Below are 21,233 nucleotides of genomic sequence, written 5' to 3' on the forward strand. Positions count from 1 at the left end.
GCTGAGCCACCCAGGAATCCCCAGAAATCCACTTTAAATATAAAGACACAGATACATTAAAAACTGAAGAAACAAAAAGGATATGCCATCCAAACAATCAAAAAGAGCTGGAATAGTCATATCAAATATTGGAAAAAGTAAATTTCTGAACATGGAATATTACCAAGGATAAAGAGGAGAATCTGCCAATGAAAAAGGGGTTAATTCTTCAAGAAGACATAGCAGTACTAAATGTGTATGCACCTAATAACGCAGCTTCAACATAAATAAAGCACAAATTGATAAAAAATAAAGGAAGCACAAATGGAGAGAACTGAAAGGAAAAATTAAAAATCCATAATTTCAGTTGGAGGTTTCAATATTCTTTTGGGTAACTGATATTATAGGTGACAAAAAATATTAGTAAGGATAGAACACCTGAGCGATGCTATCAACCAGCTTGACCTAGATAACATATATAGAACTCTTCACTCAACAAAAAAGAATGCACATTCAATCTAACAACAACAAAAAGATAATTTACATATAGTGAATGTTTATTACGTGCTAAGTATTTATTTTTATTTTTATTTATTTATGATAGTCACAGAGAGAGAGAGAGAGAGAGGCAGAGACACAGGCAGAGGGAGAAGCAGGCTCCATGCACAGGGAGCCCGATGCGGGACCCGATCCTGGGTCTCCAGGATCGCGCCCTGGGCCAAAGGCAGGCACCAAACCACTGTGCCACCCAGGGATCCCGTGCTAAGTATTTTTACAGTTTTTCTTGTGTAATCCTCACTACTCTACACAGTGGTACATTTATGATGCTTACAAATGAGGAAGAGGAGGCCTTATTCAAGCCTATTAAGTAACTTACATAATGTTGCAGTTTCTTAAGTGGTAAAGGCTAGAATTTGAACCCAGATCTATGTGCCTGGACTCCAAAGCCCAAGCTCTTCACTATGCTGTAATTAACTCTGCATGCCAAAGAGAGGACTGAAGACTCTTCAAAGGAACACCAATCCCTGTGACTTGGGAGGTCTGCAGGCCAGTTAAGGGTAGGGAAACATTAGCCATCCCTTTATTGCTTTGCTTCTGCATACTCTTCCCTCCAACAAATACTTTTCTCCAAAGACGGATAATGACTTTAGAAATCCTTTCAAAATGTAAATGAAGGGGCACCTGTGTAGCTCAGCAGTTGAGCATCTGCCTTTGGCTCAGGTCATGATCCTGGGGTCCTGGGATCAAGTCCCGCATTGGGATCCCCGTAAGGAGCCTGCTTCTCCCTCTGCCTGTGTCTCTGCCTCTCTCTGTGTCTCTCATGAATAAATGAATAAAAATCTTTTAAAAATAAAATATAAGATATCCTGTATGATACCATAATGGTGGGTACATGTCATTATACATTTGTCCAAATCCATAAAATATATAACACCAAGAGTGAATGAACCCTAATGTAAAATATGGACTATGGATGATAATGATGTGTCAATGTAGGTTTACTAATTGTAACACAAAACTTAACATTCTGGTGCAGGATGCTGATAATGGAAAAGGCTGTGCATGTGTGGGGGCAAGGGACATATGGGAAATCTCTGCAACCTCTTTTCAATTTTACTGTGAATCTAAAACTGCTCTTAAAAAATAAAATAAAATCTTAGGGGCACCTGGGTAGCTCTGTTGGTTGAGTGTTGGACTTTTGGTTTCTGCTTAGGTCATGATCTCAGGGTCCTGCAATCAAGCTCCATGACAGGCTCTACACTCAGTGTAGTCTGCTGGTCCCTCTCCTGCTTGTTCTCTACCTCCCCCTCTGCTGTTCCTTGTGTGCATGCTTTCACTCTCTCAAATAAACAGAATCTTAAAAACAATAATAATTAAAATCTTAAATTACAAAAGAAAAAAGTAAATCAAGACTAATACTGGGGACACCTTGGGTGACTCAGCGGTTGGGTGACTGCCTCTGGCTCAGGGTGTGACCCCGAGGGCCGGGATTGAATCCCATATTGGGCTCCTTGCGGGAAGCCTGCTTCTCCTTCTGCCTGTGTCTCTGCCTGTCTCTCTCTCTCTGTGTCTCTCGCAAATAAACAAAATCTTAAAAAAAAAAAAAAAAAAAAAGGTTACTTCTGCTCTCTAGTTATTAGTACAAATTTTTTTTTTACATTTTTTTTAAAATTTTTTATTTATTTATGATAGTCACAGAGAGAGAGAGAGAGAGGGGCAGAGACACAGGCAGAGGGAGAAGCAGGCTCCATGCACCGGGAGCCCAACGTGGGATTCGATCCCGGGTCTCCAGGATCGCGCCCTGGGCCAAAGGCAGGCGCCAAACCGCTGCGCCACCCAGGGATCCCAGTACAAATTATTAAAATTAACACTTGGCTGTTTCTCTCTGACCTTCCTAAAAACCAACCTCCCAATAAAAGATCAGAAGTTTGAAGTCTGGATTACAGAGTGGAAACTGAGAGAGGCAGAGTTCAGGTACAGAAGGAGATGAGGCCATTTTGGATAGCCAGTGGGTGTTCAGAAGGAAAGACAGAAAAGAATAACTTCCCTTATATCATATTTTGGCTAGGATCTAGATGGCGATTGCTTGCTCTTCGACTTTAATACAGAAAATTTTAATGTAGAAAGTACATTACATAATGTACAAATATATGCTATATGTATATATCATATTATATAAGTAATACTAATTTCAAGCATAAACAGTCTGCCATGAGTATTGAGTGTTTCATTCCCTATCTACACACTCAGTTTAAAAAGTTTCTGAGGAGCCTGCGTGGCTCAGTTGGTTAAGGGTGCAACTCTGATTTCAGCTCAGGTCATGATCTTGGGGTCATGAGATGGAGCTCCGTGACAGGCTCTGCACTCAAGAATGGAGTTTGGCTGAAATTCTCCATTCTCAGAATGGAGCAGGGAGCCTGCTTCTCCCTCTGCCTGTGTCTCTCTCTCTCTCTCTGTGTCTCTCATGAATAAATAAAATCTTTTTTTTTTTAAGATTTTATTTATTTAGGGCAGCCCGGGTGGCTCAGCGGTTTAGTGCTGCCTTGGGCCCAGGGCGTGATCCTGGAGACCCGGGATCAAGTCCCACGTCGGGCTCCCTGCATGGAGCCTGCTCCTCTCTCTGCCTGTGTCTCTGCCTCTCTGTCTCTGTCTCTGTCTCTCTCTGTGTGTGTCTGAGTAAATAAATAAAATCTTAAAAAAAAAAAAAGATTTTATTTATTTATTCATAGAGATGCAGAGAGAGAGAGAGAGAGAGAGGCAGAGACACAGGCAGAGGGAGAAGTAGGCTCCATGCAGAGAGCCCAACGTGGGACTCGATCCCGGGTCTCCAGGATCACGCCCCGGGCTGCAGGCGGCGCTAAACCACTGTGCCACAGGGGCTGCCCTGAATAAATAAAATCTGGAAAAAAAAAAAAAAAAAAAAAAGAAGTTAAAAATAGAACTATACCTTGCAATCCAACAATCACACTACCCAAAGAATACAAAAATGCTAATTCAAAGGAATACATGCAAAAAAAAAAAAAAAAAAGGAATACATGCATCCTGATATTTATAGTAGCATTATCTACAACAGCCAAATTATGGAAATAGCCCAAATGTCCACTGACTGATGAGTGGATAAGATGTGGTGTATACACAATGGAATATTACTCAGCCATAAAAAAAAAAAATGAAATCTTGCCATTTGCAAGACATCAACGGAGCTAGAGAGTATCATGTTAAGTAAGTCAGTCCTAGAAAGACAAATACCATATAACTTCCCTCATGTGAGCAATTTAAGAAACAAGACAAATGAGCAAAGGGGAAAAAGAGAGAGAGAAACAGACTCTTAACTACAGAGAACTGATGGTTACCAGAGAGGAGGTGGGTGGGGGGAGGGGTTAAAACATGTGACAGGGATTGAAGAGTGCATTTGCGATGATGAGCACAGGGTGTGTACAGAAGTGTTAAATCACTAGATTGTATATCTGAAACTAATATTACACTGTATGTTAACTAATTGGAATTTAAATAAAAACTTAAGGGGCACTGGGGTGGCTCAGTCTGTTAAGCATCTGCTATAACAGATCTCAGGGTCCTGGGATAGAGTCCTGTATCAGGCTCCCTGCTCAGTAGGGAATCTGCTCCTCCCTCTCCCTCTCCCCCCCCCCCCCCACTATTCATGCCTTCTCTGTCAAATAATAAATAAAATCTTAAAAAATAAATAAAAATAGGGCAGCCTGGGTGGCTCATCGGTTTAGTGCCGCCTTCAGTCCAGGGCATGGAGACCCAGGATCAAGTCCCATGTTGGGCTTCCTGCATGGAGCCTGTTTCTCCCTCTACCTGTGTCTATGCCTCTCTCTCTCTCTGTGTCTCTCATGAATAAATAAATAAAATCTTAAAAAAATAAAAATAAAAACTTCAAAAAGTAATAACAAAAAATAAAGCCTTCCAAGCAGAATAATATATGCTTTTGAATTATAATGGTAATATTTACAGGTATCATTAAATAATTTTCCATAACTATAGACAATTAATGATTTAATCAGTCATGCTTATGAACCAAAGCTGCCTTAAAAACCCCTAAATTGGGATGCCTGGGTGGCTCAGTGGTTGAGTGTCTGCCTTTGGCTCAGGGAGTGGGCCTGGGGTCATGGAGGATCAAGTTTCACATTGGGCTCCCTGCAGGGAGCCTGCTTCTCTCTCTGCCTATGTCTCTCGTAAATAAATAAATAATATCTTTAACAATAATAAAAAAAAAACAAAACCTAAATGATTAGGTTTGTGGAGTTCCACATTGGTGTATGGCCCACAGAGGGCATGATAGCTTGGTGGGCCCCCCTTGCTCTCTGCGTCTCTTCCATTTGCTTATTCCTGTGTTGTAGTCTTTGTAATAAACTATAATTATTTTCCTGAGTTCTATAAAAGTCATTCTAACAAATTGTCAAACCCGAGGAGAGCCTTGTAGGAATTCTTGACTTATAGCTGGTTAGTTAGAAGTATGGGTGCCCCGATTCCTGAGGTATGTCTGGGGTAGGGGCAGTCTTGTGGGACTGAGCCCTTGACAGTGGGTTTTGGGCTGTGAAGTTCGTTCTCACTCTGGGTAGTTAGTGTTAGAAAAAAGACTGAATTCTTGGCCACCCAGTTGGTGTCAAAGAATAAAAGACACCAAATATGCCATACAGGGAAAAAATTTCTCATAGTCCTTACCAAGGAAAGTCAGAAAATAGTCACAATTATAAAATCAGTTCTAAATTGAACTTGGGGAATCATTACCTCAGTTTCATCTAAATGTCAAAGTGGCCCTCATGATTAAAGTAGCAATTCATTAGTTATCCTTCAGACGATGTAATCAACACTATGCTTCTATTTAATTAACATGTAAAGTTCAGGTCTTGGGACAGCACTGAATGCTGGAGGATTAAGGTTTTAAGTCTTATTTTGAAATAATATCAAATTTACAGAAAAGCTGCCAGACTGACACAAAGAATTTCCTTAGGAACACTTGGGTGGTTCAGAGATTAAGTGTCCGACTTTTGGTTTTGGCTTGGGTCATGATCTCAGGGTCCTTGATTACAAGGAGCTTGTAATCAAGCTCCTTGCTGGGGTTCTGCACTCAGTGGGGAATCTGCTGGAGATTCTCTCCCTCCCTCTCTCTAAAAATAAATACATCTTTAAAAAAATAATCTCTTTATACCCTTTACTCAGATCCATGAAATTATAACATTTTGCTAAGTTTTTCTAAATTTTTCAGGTAATGGGCAGCCTGGGTGGCTCAGCAGTTTAGCGCCACCTTTGGCCCAGGACCTGATCCTGGAGACCAGGGATGGAGTCCCACATCAGCTTCCCTGCTTGGAGCCTGCTTCTCCCTCTGCCTGTGTCTCTGCCTCTCTCTCTCTGTGTGTCTCTCATGAATAAATAAAATCTTTTTAAAAATAAATAAATAAATAAATAAAAATTTCAGGTATTGTATATATCATACTCTTTATCCCTTAATATGAGTGCTTCTTAATAACAAGGATACGCTTTTACATTACTACGGTATAGTTCCTGAAAAAAGTGCTGTGGGTTTTTTCCTTACACAGGATCCAACTGAGGGTCACATCTTCATTTGGTGGTCACATATACTTAGTCTCCTTTAACCTCTAAGGACTCCTAGCCTTCCTTTATTTTCATAATATTGACAATTTTAAAGAATACAGGCAAGTCATTTTATTGAATACCCTTCAACTTGGGTTTCTCTGCTGTTTACTCATGACTGGATTTGGGTTATAACTTCTCAGCTTGAATATTACATAATTCATGGTACGTTCTCAAAGTATTATAACTGGAGGTATATAAAGTCCATTTCCCATAATTACATAGCTACCATTTTCCTATTTGTAATTAATAAATTTGCTGTCGGGAGTTATTTTGAGATGATATTCATAATTTGTTCCTTAAGAAACTCTCCTCTCACCCCAGATTTAACAATGATTGATGAAATTTGCCTGAATCAATTCTTACTGCAATGATTGCAAAATGGTGATTTCCTATCTCTATCACTCCTTCCATATTTATTAGTCAAAAGAGTTTTCTCTGGGCACCTGGGTGGCTCAGTTGGTTAAGGATCTAACTCTTGATTTCAGCTCAGGTCATGATCTCAGGGTCATGAAATGGAGCCCTGCATCTGCATCTTTATCCCCAGCTGGCTCTGTGCTCAGCTGCTCAGCAGGGAGTCTGTTCAAGATTCTCTCTCCATCTCCCTCTGTCCCCCACCCCACACTCTAGAGCACTCTCTCTCTAATAAATAATTAATAAATCTTAAAAAAAAAAAAAGAGAGAGAGAGCTTTCTCTTCTCCTTTAATCATGTATCTATTTTATTAGTTGAAAGGAATAATGGATTATTTTATTCAGTCAGGTATATTCCATTTATTGTCCTTATTTAATACTCAAATTTGGCCAGTGGGAATCCACAGAAGCTGGCTTCTGGGCCTTTGACATGTCCCCAAATTTTGAACAGCCCTTCTTTCCCTGCTCCAGCCCCTGAATCAGTCTTTTCTCCAAGGAACCCTTGAGGAGTTCTCTTTAGTGAAGCTTAGTATTTAGAATCTAAGGTCTGGTTGGAAAAATTGGTATTTTAATTCTAAAAAAAAGAAAAGATAGTCTTCCTATGAGCACTGCCTTTAGATTAGTTTGTGAAAGACGCATGTAAGATTCTATTCAGGGCAACAAGATTCTACTTGAGCTCTAAAAGAAAAAGGGCTTTCAAAATGAATCAGCAAGTATTTCAACATGGCCAACCAACTATGACTTACTCTATTAAGTTATAATGGCTCTCTCAACCTTACTTTGGAAATTTAAAAACTGTAAGTAAATGGAGTCTTTAATAAAACTATTCCATTAACCTTTTCTGAAGGGCATCCAACTCTTAACAGGATACTACAATTCTTCAAACTCCTTAGAAGGCTATATTTATGTTCTGTTTACTACCAACCTGCCTTGGTTTAAGAGCTTTCTTTCACGCCACGGATAGAAGCAAGAAAAATATCAAGAGCAAAGGCATCACGTATTAATGAAGTAAAACAGAGAATACAGAATACAAAAGGCTTGTTTTAGTTGAGAATCAATAAATTAAAACCACTTGTAGTACAGGCAACCTTATCCAACAGGCAAAGACCAAATAATCAGTCTGAAATGCAAAGTTCATCTAGCAAAGTTATAGAAGTAGTCTACAAAGATCAAATAGGATCTTATTTTCTAATACACCTAAATTTTTTTCAATACTTTGAGGTCTTTATGATTTCTATAGACCAAAACAACTAAAGATTAAAATCTAAGGTAACAGTCTACCACTTGAAAAGAAAAGCAGCTAAGAAGTATACCAATACAATTTTTTTAAATAAAAACAACTTGGAATTGTCTCTTTTAAAGTACAAATCTTCTTTCATAATATAATGCATATTATACAGATATTCTTAGGATACAATTTTTTAAAAGTACCAAGGATAGGCACTGAATGTAAGAATGTAATGTACTTCAGTAACAGACACCTCATCAAGTATCTATCCACAGATATAGATGCACATACAGATACAGATACACACACACACAAACACACACACACACACACACACACACGTATTTACAAGAGGTCAAGGAATATAATGGAAAAAAATGGAGCCAGGAGTTAGGGGACTTGAGTTCTAATCTAAATACAATAAATGACCTTGAGTAAGTTACCTAATATTTATGGGATTTCATACTGTCATTTATTTATAAAATGAGGCAGTTAAAGCCATTGGTTTTATAACTTCTACACTATTTCATATTTTACCACTTTATTGTATATCATAATTTCCTAAGGTTAATGAGAACTTCCCCAAAGCAAGAAACATAATTTAAGCTAAATAGGAATAAATGACCCTAATACCCCTGAGATCCTTACTAGTAGAGCTTATACTACCAGGAAAACAACTTGTATTTTTAAATAGCTAACATTTGGGAGCCCTGGGTGGCTCAGTGGTTGAGCCTTCGGCCCAGGGCATGATTCTGGAGTCCCGGGATCAAGTCCCACATTGGGCTCCCTGCATGGAGCCTGCTTCTCCCCCTGCCTGTGTCTCTGCCCCCACCCCTCAGTGTCTCATGAATAAATAAATAAAATCTTTTTAAATAAATAAATAAATAAATAAATAGCTACCATTTATTGGAGACTTACTATGTTTGTCAGGTGCTATGCTGAATGCTTTTAATTGCATCAGCTCATTTAATTCTTAAGACATGCCTACAGCAGGTATTACTGCCCCTCAGAACAGAGAGCTTAAAGAGATTTACTCAAGGTCACAACAGCTATTAAACTACAGAATTGAGACTCAAACAAGGAGACTCCAAAGTTTACGCTCTTAACCACCATGCTACACTACCTCCTAATAAATAGATCATGAGCCAGATTCATTCTGAATTTAATTCTAACAGGTACTGATTATTCTCTAATTACAATAGAAAAAACTGCTAGGAGTGACAGCCAACCAAGAAACAATTTCAAATTAATCATGTGAACAAAAAGATTATTTAAAGGTTTGCATTATTAAAGAGAAGAAATGTGTTTTGAGAAGTAACTTCTCCTTCTAATAAGACAAAACAGCAGCCATTAAATCTGAAAGACCAGCAAAGATCTTAAGGTGTGATATTATTGTTCATTTCACTATCTTCAGGCAGACAAAAAAAAAATTCCTGACAACTACCTGAGGTGATGGGGTTTGTCCAAAACATCTCTTCTGATAGCATCAGCCCCATCTCCATCACCATTTCAAATTTACTGCATAACTCTGACTACCAACATGAAGGTTCAAAGACTAAGTCCTAACAACAGACATTCTTTCTTGCTTCCAGCTAGGCCACTTCAACTAGCCCGTCTGCTGACCAGTTAGAACACATTTAACTTTGATGACAATCCTTCTGCTAGGTATATAGCATTTTAAGAAGCAGACAAAAAAGATAATGTACATACAAATCTATGCTCTAGAAAATATCTACTACGGGTTACTTTCACCCTTCCAAAAGCTCAAAGCCAGCCTTTTCCTATGTGTTCTCTATATATTTCTTCAAGATGCAAGCTCTCTCTCAAGCACTCAGAAAACCTCTTTGTTACATAACCTTAAGCCTAGATATAGTCATTTCTAATAAGTTATGGTTAGTAAGGCTATTATACAAAGGAGAATAAACCAGAATCCAAAAATTAAAGGCACAAAAAAAGAAAACATCCAAAAAGATCTATATTTGGATGATAATACATTTTATAAACAAAACTACATTATTTCAATTATCTTTATTACTCCTACAGAGTAATAAACAAGCTTCTCCAACACACAAGGACCTCTGATCAAAGAAGATTTTCAATTTTATATATTTTCTAACCCTTAAATCCCATTTCAGTTTCAAATCTGGGTTGCTATCCCCTAAATGCTTACAGTTATTAAAAAGCAGAGCCCACAGGCACTGTGGATCTATTCTGTATCTCATTTGAGCAGAGAGGAAAGAAAATTACCCTTTTTTGATCCAACCCTGGAAGAAGCACTAAAGAATTTCTTCACTGTGGTAACCTTGCGGGTCTTCTCGTTCGTTTTCTTTTCTTCAAACTTGGAAAATGTAAGGGATTGGGCCCCTTGGCTGCTCTGACTGCTGGCAAAAGCCTCTTCCTCCTCCCGTTGAAGTCTGCAATTCAAGAGAGGATTAAGAATGAGCCACACATCCTCTAAGTTTTCCTTGTATCTGAAATTATTACTCAGTGAATTGCAAGGGGATCTAAAATTTTTAGAACTGGCGCCTAAACACACCAAATAGGTCTGAGGTGTATGATAAGAAACTATCCCTCCATGGGATAGTTTAGACTTCAAAAGGGATCTTCTCCATGGATCATATTCATTCATTGTAACTAACTAAATGTAACTAAGGTTACATAAAAGAAGTAAACTCTAGTCATTTTCCCTAACAAGCTCAAGGCTGAAAAGGAGAAAGAGATAAGTAAATAATTACCATATAATATGATAGCTCCTGCAGTAGAGAGTAAAACCCGACTGCCGTGAGAACATAGGGAAGAACAACTCAATCTGCTGAAGAAGCCCAAGGCTTTACAATGGTCACATTTAGGCTGGTCTGAAGAGATGAACACGGTTCCTCTGAGCGAAAGGACATTCCACGGAGAGGGAACTAAAAATGTGAAGGCATGTGGTTTCTTTTGTGGACCAAGTTTAGCATGGTCACTGATGGTGTGACCAGGGTAAGAAACCTTGAATGTCAAATCCATTATAATCCTCGATTTCATCATGTGGTGGGGACCAAGAAAGACTGTAAATCCAATAAATTGCCATTATCGGATCTGTGTTTTATAAAAGTAATGCAGGTAGCTATGTGATAACTTCAGGGGCAATAATTAAGAATACAAAGATTTAAGTGAGAGAAAATAAGGACCTGGAAACTGAGAAAGGGTGAAATTCAAAAGACTTCTCTGAGCTGGAATAAGTTCTACTTATCACTAGTTACAGACAATGTGGCAGGTAAAGGAGAAATTAAGAATGATTCTAATGGTTTTTAGCCAACTGAATAAAACTATGATGCCATTAATTGACACAGGATGAAGGACAGGTAGGAGGAAATGTTGGGACTGAGGATTAGAGTAAATAAAAACGATAAATTTGGCCTAGGATGAGCTTAATTTGAGGTATTTATAATAAATCTCAAAGGCTGTCCATAGAACAATGGCTCTATATGGTGATCCCAGCAGTATTACCTATGAACTTGTTAGAAATGCAAATTCTCAAACTTCACTCCCACCCTATTAAAATCAGTCTCTAAGGTGAGGTCCAGTGATGCCTCTTTTCATAAGGTTTCCAGGTGATTCTTATGAGAAACAGTGCTATAGAAAATCTCAAGCAAGGTCGCAAATGGAAGCAGTAAGAAACAGTAAGGAAATCACAGCTTAGAAGTGTTAGTCTGAGAATGGAATAGGGACACACCTCCCTCTGAGACAAAACAGAAGTTAACATAAAGATATTAGTACATTTTGCTGTGGAGAGGGGAGAAAGCTAAAATTCATGCCTAGTGACCTCCACTTTCTCATGAAATAGGATCAGCTACTGAGAATAGTGCAGTGGGAAACTGGATAAAATAATGTTCTTTGTCTACATTTTCATTTTGACCATATAGTTACTGAAAACAATGAGCATGCATTATAATTCTCTGAGTTCACCACAGATGCTAGCGAAGTAGTCACTCAACAAATATGGCTGATTAGATATAAAAAACTAGCAAATGCTGTCAAAGTTCAGTCTGACTTTCTTTTATTGGAAGTTTTACTGTTTCTAGGATGTTTTGGCAAAAAATTAACATCATACATGGTATTTTATTCATCTCTATGCTCATCAGCCATTTCATCTTTTAGTTTTTATCATAATCATATTTCTGGATAATATAAACTACTTTTGACTAATCTCATTTTTAAGAAAAAGTTAAAATCCCAAAATGCAAGGGCTATGTATACAAATCAACAAGTTTCTACTATTATGTTTATCACCACATCAGATGCCATGCTGGATATATTACAAGAATGAGGAAAATGATGCTTGATGAAAGCCCTGTGCTGAGCACTATGCTAGGGACATCATAGATATTACCGCATTTAACCTACACTATGAAGTACATGTATCTGCATTCTTCCACTCTAAGAAGCCTGTTAGAGAACTCAGACTAATACACTCTAAACACAAAATAATTAAAAGAAAAAGACAAAAATGAAGAAATCACTAAAAGCTATTCACCAAATGCTGAGAAGAAAGGGGTAAAAAAAAATGCTTTTCTCTTAATATTAAGCTGACTTGCTAATAGCTCACAAGAGGAGAGAAAAATGGATTGTGAAAATGATAGAGCTAGATATCTAACAATATCACTGGTCAAACACCCCTATTTTTTTTTTCAAACACCCCTATTTTAAGTCCTTTTACCGCTCTGCCAGTTCCCAATCCTCCTGAATCTGTTTCTGCCTTGCTTTGTGGTACTCTTCCCTCCAGCATTTGGAGCAGAAACCCTGCCAAGCAGGGTTGCCGTAGTAACCGCATCCTTTCTTGCATAGGAGCTCCGACTGATCCACATGAATTCCTCGGCGTTCAGACTTAAGGCTCATCTTCTTCCTGCTAATCAAGTAAATAAGAAAGTGTTGTTGCAAATGAATTATCATTCTTCCATTAGCACAACAATTAAGCACAACAATTAGCACAACAAAAATATGAGTCCATAATCTTCAAGCTATAAGGCAGAGAAGGAGGGAAAATAACTACCAACAAGCTCCTGAGGCACCTAGCCAGGTCAGTTGGTGAAGCACGGGACTCTTGATCTTGGGGTTGTGGGTTTGAGCCCCACACTGGGTATAGAGATTCCTTAAAATAAAAACATCTGGAAGGCAGGCAGGCAAGTAGGCATAGTCATACTAAAGAAACACTTCTTATATCTTTCTCAATAATATAAAGAACACTTTAAGAAAGGAGTAATTTTGGATTAAAGACCTAAATGTAACACATGAAACTATAAAACACCTAAAAGAAAACATAGGGGGAAAACTTTATGACACTGGATTTGGCAACAATTTCTTGGACATGATACCAAAAGTAGCACAAGCAACAAAAGGAAAAATAAGCAAATGTAACTATATATTTTTTTTAATTTTTATTTACTTATGATAGTCACACACAGAGAGAGAGGCAGAGACATAGGCAGAGGGAGAAGCAGGCTCCATGCACTGGGAGCCCGATGTGGGATTCGATCCCGGGTCTCCAGGATTGCGCCCTGGGCCAAAGGCAGGCGCTAAACCGCTGCGCCACCCAGGGATCCCCGCAAATGTAACTATATTAAACTTAAGTTCTGCACAGAAAAAGAAACAATCAACAGAGTGAGAAGGCAACCTGTATGCAATAAGAGAAAATATTTGCAAACTATCTGCTAAAGGGTAATATCCAGAATATATAAAGAATTCTTACAACTCAACAACAAAAACAATCCAATTAAAAATTAGTAAAGGACTTGTATAACTCTCCAAAGAAGGTATACCAATTAACGTGTGAAAAGATGCTCAACATCACTAATCATCAGGGAAGTGAACATAAAATCCACAAGGAGATACCATTTCACATCCAAGAGGATGGCTACGGTTTAAAAAAAAAAAAAGTCAGATAGTAATAAGTGATAGCAAGGATATGGAAAAATTAGAACTCTCATACACTGTTGTGGGATGCAGCTGCTTTTAGAAACTGACAGCTCCTCAAACAATTAAACATAGAGTTACCATATGACCCAGCAATTCCACTCAAAGTATACATCCAAGAGAAATGAAAACATATGTCCACAAAGAAACTTGTAACAAATGTTTTCTTTCAAAGACTTTATTTGAAAGGGAGAGAGAGCCATATGCAAGCATGGGGGGCAGGGCAGAGAGAAAAGGAGAAGCAGACTCCCCACTTGGCAGGGAGCCTGACTGGTGCTGGATCCCAGGGCCCTGGGATCATGACTTGAGCCAACAGTAGACACTTAAACAACTAAGCCACTCAGGCACCCTGGTTATGAACAAATGTTTATAACATCATCTACAATAGCCAAAAGATGGAAATAACTCAAATGTCCATTAACTATAAATGGATAAACCAACCATAGTATATCCATGCAATGGAGTATTACTTGGTCATAAAAAGGATTTAAGTACTGATATATGCCACAATACCATCAACCTTGAAAACATGCGTGAAAGAAGCCAGTGATAAAAGACCATATACTATATGATCCCCTTTTTGTATGAAACTCCGGAACAGGTAAAGCTATAGAGACAGAAAGCAGATTAGCAGTTACTTCGGACTGAGGGGGTGAGAATGGGAATAAAGGAAATAGCTAGAGCATGAGGTTTCTTTGTGAGATGATGAAAATATTCTAGGATTGGCTGTCATGATAGTTGCCATTGAACTGTTTGATTTTAACTGGTTGAATTTTCTGATATGTGAATGATACCTCAAAGTTTTTAACTTTTAATTTGTTTTTAAAATATATTTTATTTATCCATGAAACACAGAGACAGAGAGGCAGAGACACAGGCAGAAGGAGAAGCAGGCTCCCTGCAGGAAGCCCGTTGTGGGACTCGATCCCGGAACCCCGGGATCATGTCCTGAGCTGAAGGTAGACACCCAACCACTGAACCACCCAGGAGTCCCAATTTTTAAATTTTTTAAAAAAGATTTTGTTTATTTGAGAAAGAGAGAGAAAGGGACAGAGACAGTGAGAGTGAGCATAAGCAGGGAGAAAAGGGACAAGCAAGCTCCCCATGGAGCAGGGAGCCCCATGTGGGGCTCGATCCCAGGACCAAAGAGAGCCATGCACAAGCATGAGGGGTGGGGCAGAGGGAGAGGGAGAAGCAGACTCTCCACCAAGCAGGGAACCTGACTGGTCCTGGATCCCAGGACCATGACCTGAGCCAAAGGCAGATGCTTAACTGACTGAGCACCAACAGGTACCTCAATAAAGTTGTTTTTAAAATACAGGTATATCTTGGAGATATTGTAGAGTAGGTCCCACATTACCACAATAAAGTAAATGTCATATAAAGTCAAATAAATGTTTTGGTTTCCCAGTGCACAAAAAAGTTAAGTTTATACTATATTGTAGCCTATTAGGTGTTTACTAATATTATGTCTAAACGACACAATTATACAACTTAAATTGAAAATACTTTATTGCTAAAAAAATACTTTATTAAAAAAAACTTTATTGATAAAAAATGCTAACCACCATCTGAGCATTCAACAAGTTCTAATCACTGATCACAGATAGTATAACAATAATGAAAATGTTTGAAATATTCCAAGAATTACCAGATTTTGTGATACAGAAACACGAAGTAATAAGCAAATGCTATTGGAAAAAGTGGTGCTGACAGATTTGCTCAACGTAGGGCTGCCTTACAAACCTTCAATAAAAAAAAATGCAATATTTGTGAAACTCAATAAAGCTAAGTGCAATAAAACAAGGTATGCTTGTAAAAATCAGAAAAGGAGGGCAAAATGGAAAGTCAGAGAAATTCAAAGTACTATCAGCTTTGAAGGTAGAAAGACTATAAGCCAAGGAATATGGGTGGCTTCTAGAAGCTGAGAATGACCCTGGCTGACAGCCAGCAAAGAAATGAAGGCCTCATTGCTATAACCACACGGATTTCAATTCTACCAGCACTAGTATGTCTGGAAGCAGATTTTCCCCATAGCCTCTAGATAGGAGCCCACGCTGGCTGACTCCTTAATTTTGACCTCTTGAGATGCTGGAGTACCTAAGTTGAGCACGCCAGTTCTGACTTCCAGAACTTTGGGATAATGAATGGGTGTTGTTTCAAGCTACTAAATTTGTAGCAACATGTTATGGCAACAACAGAAAACTAACATAGGCCTCCTTTCCATTTGTCTTCTGGGTTTGCACTTTTATTCCAATGCCTAGAATGCTGTGCGCCCTGCTGTTCACATAGTGACTACTCTCTCATCATGTAGGCCGCAGCTTTCATGTCATACTTCTAGAAAGGCCTTCCCTGGCCACTCTATCTAAAAGTAGCATACCTCCCCCCCCGCCCGGCCACTCGATCTATACCCCCCCCTCCAATCTTCCCAGCTCTCACCTCCACACTGCTCAGCATTATTTCTCTCTATCCTATCCATGTCTAACAAGGAAGGGTAGAGAAAGAGTTAATTAAGCAGGCTGAGTTGCTAAAACATCATGCACACTTTCAGAAAGGCCTGCTCATTATGTGACTGGCTCTTGGTCAGCTTCTGGGAATGGAATTCTTGAAGTGTCCTTGTGTTTATATAAAACACAAGGAGCTTATGTAGCTTGGAGCTTCAAGCTACACCATACCAGCTTGTTTAGACAGTTCGTTTATGGGATCCCTGGGTGGCGCAGCGGTTTAGCGCCTGCCTTTGGCCCAGGGCGCGATCCTGGAGACCCGGGATCGAATCCCACATCGGGCTCCCGGTGCATGGAGCCTGCTTCTCCCTCTGCCTATGTCTCTGCCTCTCTCTCTCTCTCTCTGTGTGTGACTATCATAAATAAATAAAAATTTAAAAAAATAAAATAAATGTGTGATGTGTGGTGAACACCCGCTTTCTTTCTGGGGGTCCAGAATTGTATTAACTATGATCAATCATGAAGGTATTTGTTCCTGTCTGACCAACCTCCAAAAAAACCCTGGAATTCAAGCTTAAGTGAGTTTCCCAAACAGAAAACACCTCACACATGTTGCTATAATCTGTTACTGGGGGGGATTAAATGCACCCCATGTGACTCCACTGAGAGAAGTCTCTTGGAAGCTCATGCCAGGTATCCTCCAAACTCTGTTCAGTGTACCATTTTCCTTTATTGCTCCTGCTTTGTATCCTTTTATTGGCTATAAAACACAGCCAGGGGGACCTGGGTGGCTCAGTGGTTGAGTGTCTGCCTTTGGCTCAGGTCGTAATCCTGGGGCCCTGGGATCAAGTCCTGAATCAGGCTTCTCATAGGGAATCTGCTTCTCCCTCTGCCTATGTCTCTGCCTCTCTCTACTTGTTTCTCATGAATAAATAAAATCTTTTTTTTTTAAAGATTTTTATTTATTTATTCATGAGAGACACAGAGAGAGAGTCAAAGACACAGGCAGAGGGAGAAGCAGGCTCCATGCAGGGAGCCCGATGTGAGACTCGATCCCTGTTCTCCAGGATCATGCCCTGGACCAAAGGTGGCGCCAACCCGCTGAGCCACCCGGGCTGCCCAATAAATAAAATCTTAAAACAACAACAATAACAACAAAACCACAGCCAGGAGGGGCACTTGCGTGGCTCAGTTGGTTTAGCCTCTGCTTGCGGCTTGGGTCATGATCTCAGGGTCCTGGGATCAAGTACTGTGTTAGGCTCCCTGCTCAGTGGGGAGTCTGCTTCTGTTCTCCTTCCTGCTCAAGCTCTCTCTTTCTGTCAAATAAATAAATAAAATCTCTAAAACAAAACAAAACATAGCCAGGAGTACAGGAGTCTTATGAGTCCTTCTATCAAATTACTAAATCTGGGGACAGTCTTGGGGATTACCAACATAGGGTGTGATTATAAAGGGGCAGCATGAGGGAGATCTTAGTGGTAACAGAATAGTTCTGTATCTTGACTATGGTAGTAGTTACAGGAATCTACATATGAGATAAAATGACATTGAGCTGCTATACATGCACACAGTACAGATGTTAAATTTCTTGATTCTAATGTTGTATTATAGTTATGTAAGATGTAGCCATTGGGTCAAACTCCATAGTATATATAGAATCTCTCTGTATTCTTTGCAATTTTCTGTTAATCTGTAGTTTCAAGTTAGAGAGTTATTAAAAATGTCACTTAAAAAATTTAAATAACACTTATGAACCAATATATATCAGACGGTTAAACATTTCATTCAGATTATTTCTAAGTATGGAAAACAAAGAGAACAAGTGAATCGCCAAAAGTGCATGTCATGATTTGAAAGACTATGTAGTGATGAAGCTGTCTCAATGCGGCAAAGCAGGTATAGTCAACACACCAGATTAGACATCAGAGCTATATAAGGAGCATATCCTCTTCAGTTAAGGGAAATACAAGGGGATCAATTGCCTGAGATTCAATTCTGTCTTTCCTGTGTAAGAACCTATCCTGAGTCAGTAAAGCCATAATCCAGAGGCAAGCTACTGCACCCAGGAGGCAGGCCAGAGGGGCACATCCAGTTCCATAAAAATGGGCTTTTATTAAGTAATCTGGGCATACAGAATGCATAATTCAATTGACCCACTCACATAAGGGAAGACAGAATAAAAATAATCTCTATTGCTGACAGTTGAGATTCCTGTGAATTCTGCTCCAAAGCTAGGATTCAATCTGGGTTGAAGTACGCTAAAGAAATGGCCAGAGGAAGGGCACCTAGGTGGTTCAGTCGTTTAAACGTCAGACTCTTGGTATTGGCTTAGGTCATAATTTCAGAGTTGTGGGAATAAAGCCCCACATAGCAGGGAGTCTGCTTGAAAGATTCTTTCCCTCTGCTCCTCCCCCTACTTGCTCTCTCTCCCAAGTAAGTACATCTTAAAAAAAAACCCAAAATAACAAAAAAAGGCCAGATGAGTACAAATCCCAGAGTTAGGTGTGTTCTTCCTTAAGACTATGCATGTAAACCAGATTCATCTCATAAAATAAGTAAAAACAAAAAATTTGTGGATTTGGATAACTCCCCATTATCTTCCTTATGAGAATCCTGCTTCCTATTCTATATCCTCATAGATCATTCCTCAAGGCTGCAATTTATAGGAAACATCCAATCAACTCTGCTAAAATGATAAACTGTCCTTTGGCTTCAGTTAAGTAATAAAACTTATAGGTAAATTTTTTTCCTTAAATTTGCTTTTCTCCACTTACAGAAATATAAGATGCTTACTCTAAAAAACATAAGATATATAGACAAGTAGAAAATAAAGTAGAAAGAAAATAAAACATCACCCAGTCACTATATTCTTATAGTGCTTTCTCTACTTATCACTCATTTATTTAGCAAATATTTATACGCTGATGTACAGTATATGACAGGCACTTTACGAAAGCAAAGGTAAAGTTTCAGTTCTCATGGGGCTTGCTGTATAGTATAGAAAATTTAACTATATATCTAGAAGACCTGAAAGAAGAAACTAAAACACTATAAACAATGAAAAAATAATTCATTTAAAAATTACATAAAGGAAGTTATATTTATGTGAAACAAGCTAAGTATGTATACATGAAATCTATGGAACTCTTAAAATAGCCTAACAATAACAAGATAGGAAATATAAAAAAAAGGATCTCAATTATAATAGTATCAAAATATAAAACCACCTAGGAAATATTGTAATAGGAAAATTATATGATTGACAATAAATAGAGTTATAAAGAAACTGAAATAGTTGGTAAGGTAATAAGACGTACAAATTTTCACTGAGAAAGTTAAATACATAAGTGGCAAATATTTCAAAAATTTCAAGGTGAGTACAAATGACAATAAAAGTACCAAAAATTTTATTGAACTTGACAAAAGTTTTCCATATTTTCTCAGCAATAATAGGCAAGACTTTTAAAATTTTTCTAGATTAAATTACTGAACTTTAATTTTTTTAAACACTTATTAAAATACATTGAACTTAGCAACACAACTGGCAAACTGACACAGAATAGGTTGACTCCAAAATGAATGCTAATATAATACACAAAACATGTTATTAGTAGTGGAAGGAGGAAAAAGAGAGAATCTTCAATAAGCAATGCTGGAATAAACTGGTCAGCAATCTGGTAACTCTCCAAATTAGTTATAGGTATCTTAAAGAGTTGAAGATTTTTAAAGACAAATGGAAAAACAGAACTAAAATTAAGTATTTATGAAACTTTTAAAATACTGGAGGGCTATTTAAGCTGAAAAACTGAAGGAAAATTTTAAACAGAAACATTTAAATACATAAATTGAAACTTCTAGTTTTTATTATTATTATTTTTATTTATTTATGATAGTCACACAGAGAGAGAGAGAGAGAGGCAGAGACATAGGCAGAGGGAGAAGCAGGCTCCATGCACCAGGAGCCCGATGTGGGATTCAATCCTGGGTCTCCAGGTTCACGCCCTGGGCCAAAGGCAGGAGCTAAACCGCTGCGCCACCCAGGGATCCCGGAACTTCTAGTTTTTAAAAGGCCCACATAGAAAATAGAATGACAAATACTTTAATAGGACAATGAAGTAGTTTATCATATTTAGAAATGCTATAATAAAAAGAAATCATAAATCTCTGATATGCAGGATAAGGATATGAATAGAGCAATCTGTCCTAGAAACAGAAACAGAATGTCAAAAGATTTTGGCTACGATCAGGATCTCAGGGTTGTGAGATGGAGCCCTGCGTTGGGCTCAGTGGGGAGTTTGCTTGAGATTCTCTATCTCCCCCTGTCCCTCCCCTGTCTGCACTCCAGCCTTCTTTCTCTCAAATGAATAAATAAATCTTAAAACAAACAAACACTGAGAATCAGTGGCAGAGTTCCAATGTTAAATATAACAAAACAAAGTATCCAAACACTAGCCTGCCCAAATAATTCCACTTGGTAATCAAATCCATGGAATATAATGCAGAGTTTATGCTCCTGGAATGAGCAGAGCCAGCAGAGCAGCATTCTTACAGAATGAGTTCTTAAAAATAACCTTCCATTGTATTAAGTCGCACCCTCTCCAGATAAATAAAATTATGACTCCAATCTGAGCATGCCATTCCCCAGGCTAAGAACTCAAACTTGCACGCAAAATAAACTGGCTGCTATGGTCTACTTCCTTTTTTTTTTATTTTAAGATTATTTATTTATTTATTTATTTATTCATAGAGACACACAGAGAGAGAGAGAGAGAGAGAGAGAGAGAGGCAGAGACACAGGTAGAGGGAGAAGCAGGCACCATGCAGAGAGCCTGGCGTGGGACTCGATCCAGGGTCTCCAGGAACATGCCCTGGGCTGCAGGTGGCGCTAAACCGCTGGGCCACCGGGGCTGCCCTATGGTCTACTTCCTAACCATGCTCTATCCTCTCTTCCACAGAAGCAGCCAATTTCCCAACTGGTCAGTTTATTCAGTAAGTAAATGACCAGATATTCCCTCTCTTACTCCACTTAAACTAGCAACAAACTGTAATACATAATGTGGTTTCAACCATTAACAGCTTTGTTTTTTCTCAAAGTTAC

At 38.6% G+C, this 21,233-nt stretch overlaps 1 protein-coding gene across 15 annotated transcripts in view; it reads right to left on the bottom strand.

Moving 5' to 3' along the window:
* LOC140639128 (BTB/POZ domain-containing protein KCTD7) overlaps positions 1–21,233 on the bottom strand; it is a 94,829-nt gene that overhangs the window by 31,467 nt on the left and 42,129 nt on the right. For 12 of the 15 annotated variants that reach the window (XM_072837590.1, XM_072837589.1, XM_072837591.1 and 9 more), the window contains 2 exons: positions 12,439–12,627; positions 9,987–10,153 (listed from right to left, as the gene is read on the bottom strand). In XM_072837590.1, the coding sequence (XP_072693691.1) occupies positions 9,987–10,153; positions 12,439–12,627 (356 nt within the window). Of the gene's footprint in view, positions 1–9,986; positions 10,285–12,417; positions 12,628–21,233 lie in introns of those variants that run through there. The other 3 variants (XM_072837599.1, XM_072837595.1, XM_072837606.1) reach the window with 2 other exon arrangements.

Source organism: Canis lupus, chromosome 8 (assembly GCF_048164855.1).
Source record: "Canis lupus baileyi chromosome 8, mCanLup2.hap1, whole genome shotgun sequence".
In the NCBI taxonomy this organism is placed as follows: Eukaryota; Metazoa; Chordata; class Mammalia; order Carnivora; family Canidae; genus Canis; species Canis lupus.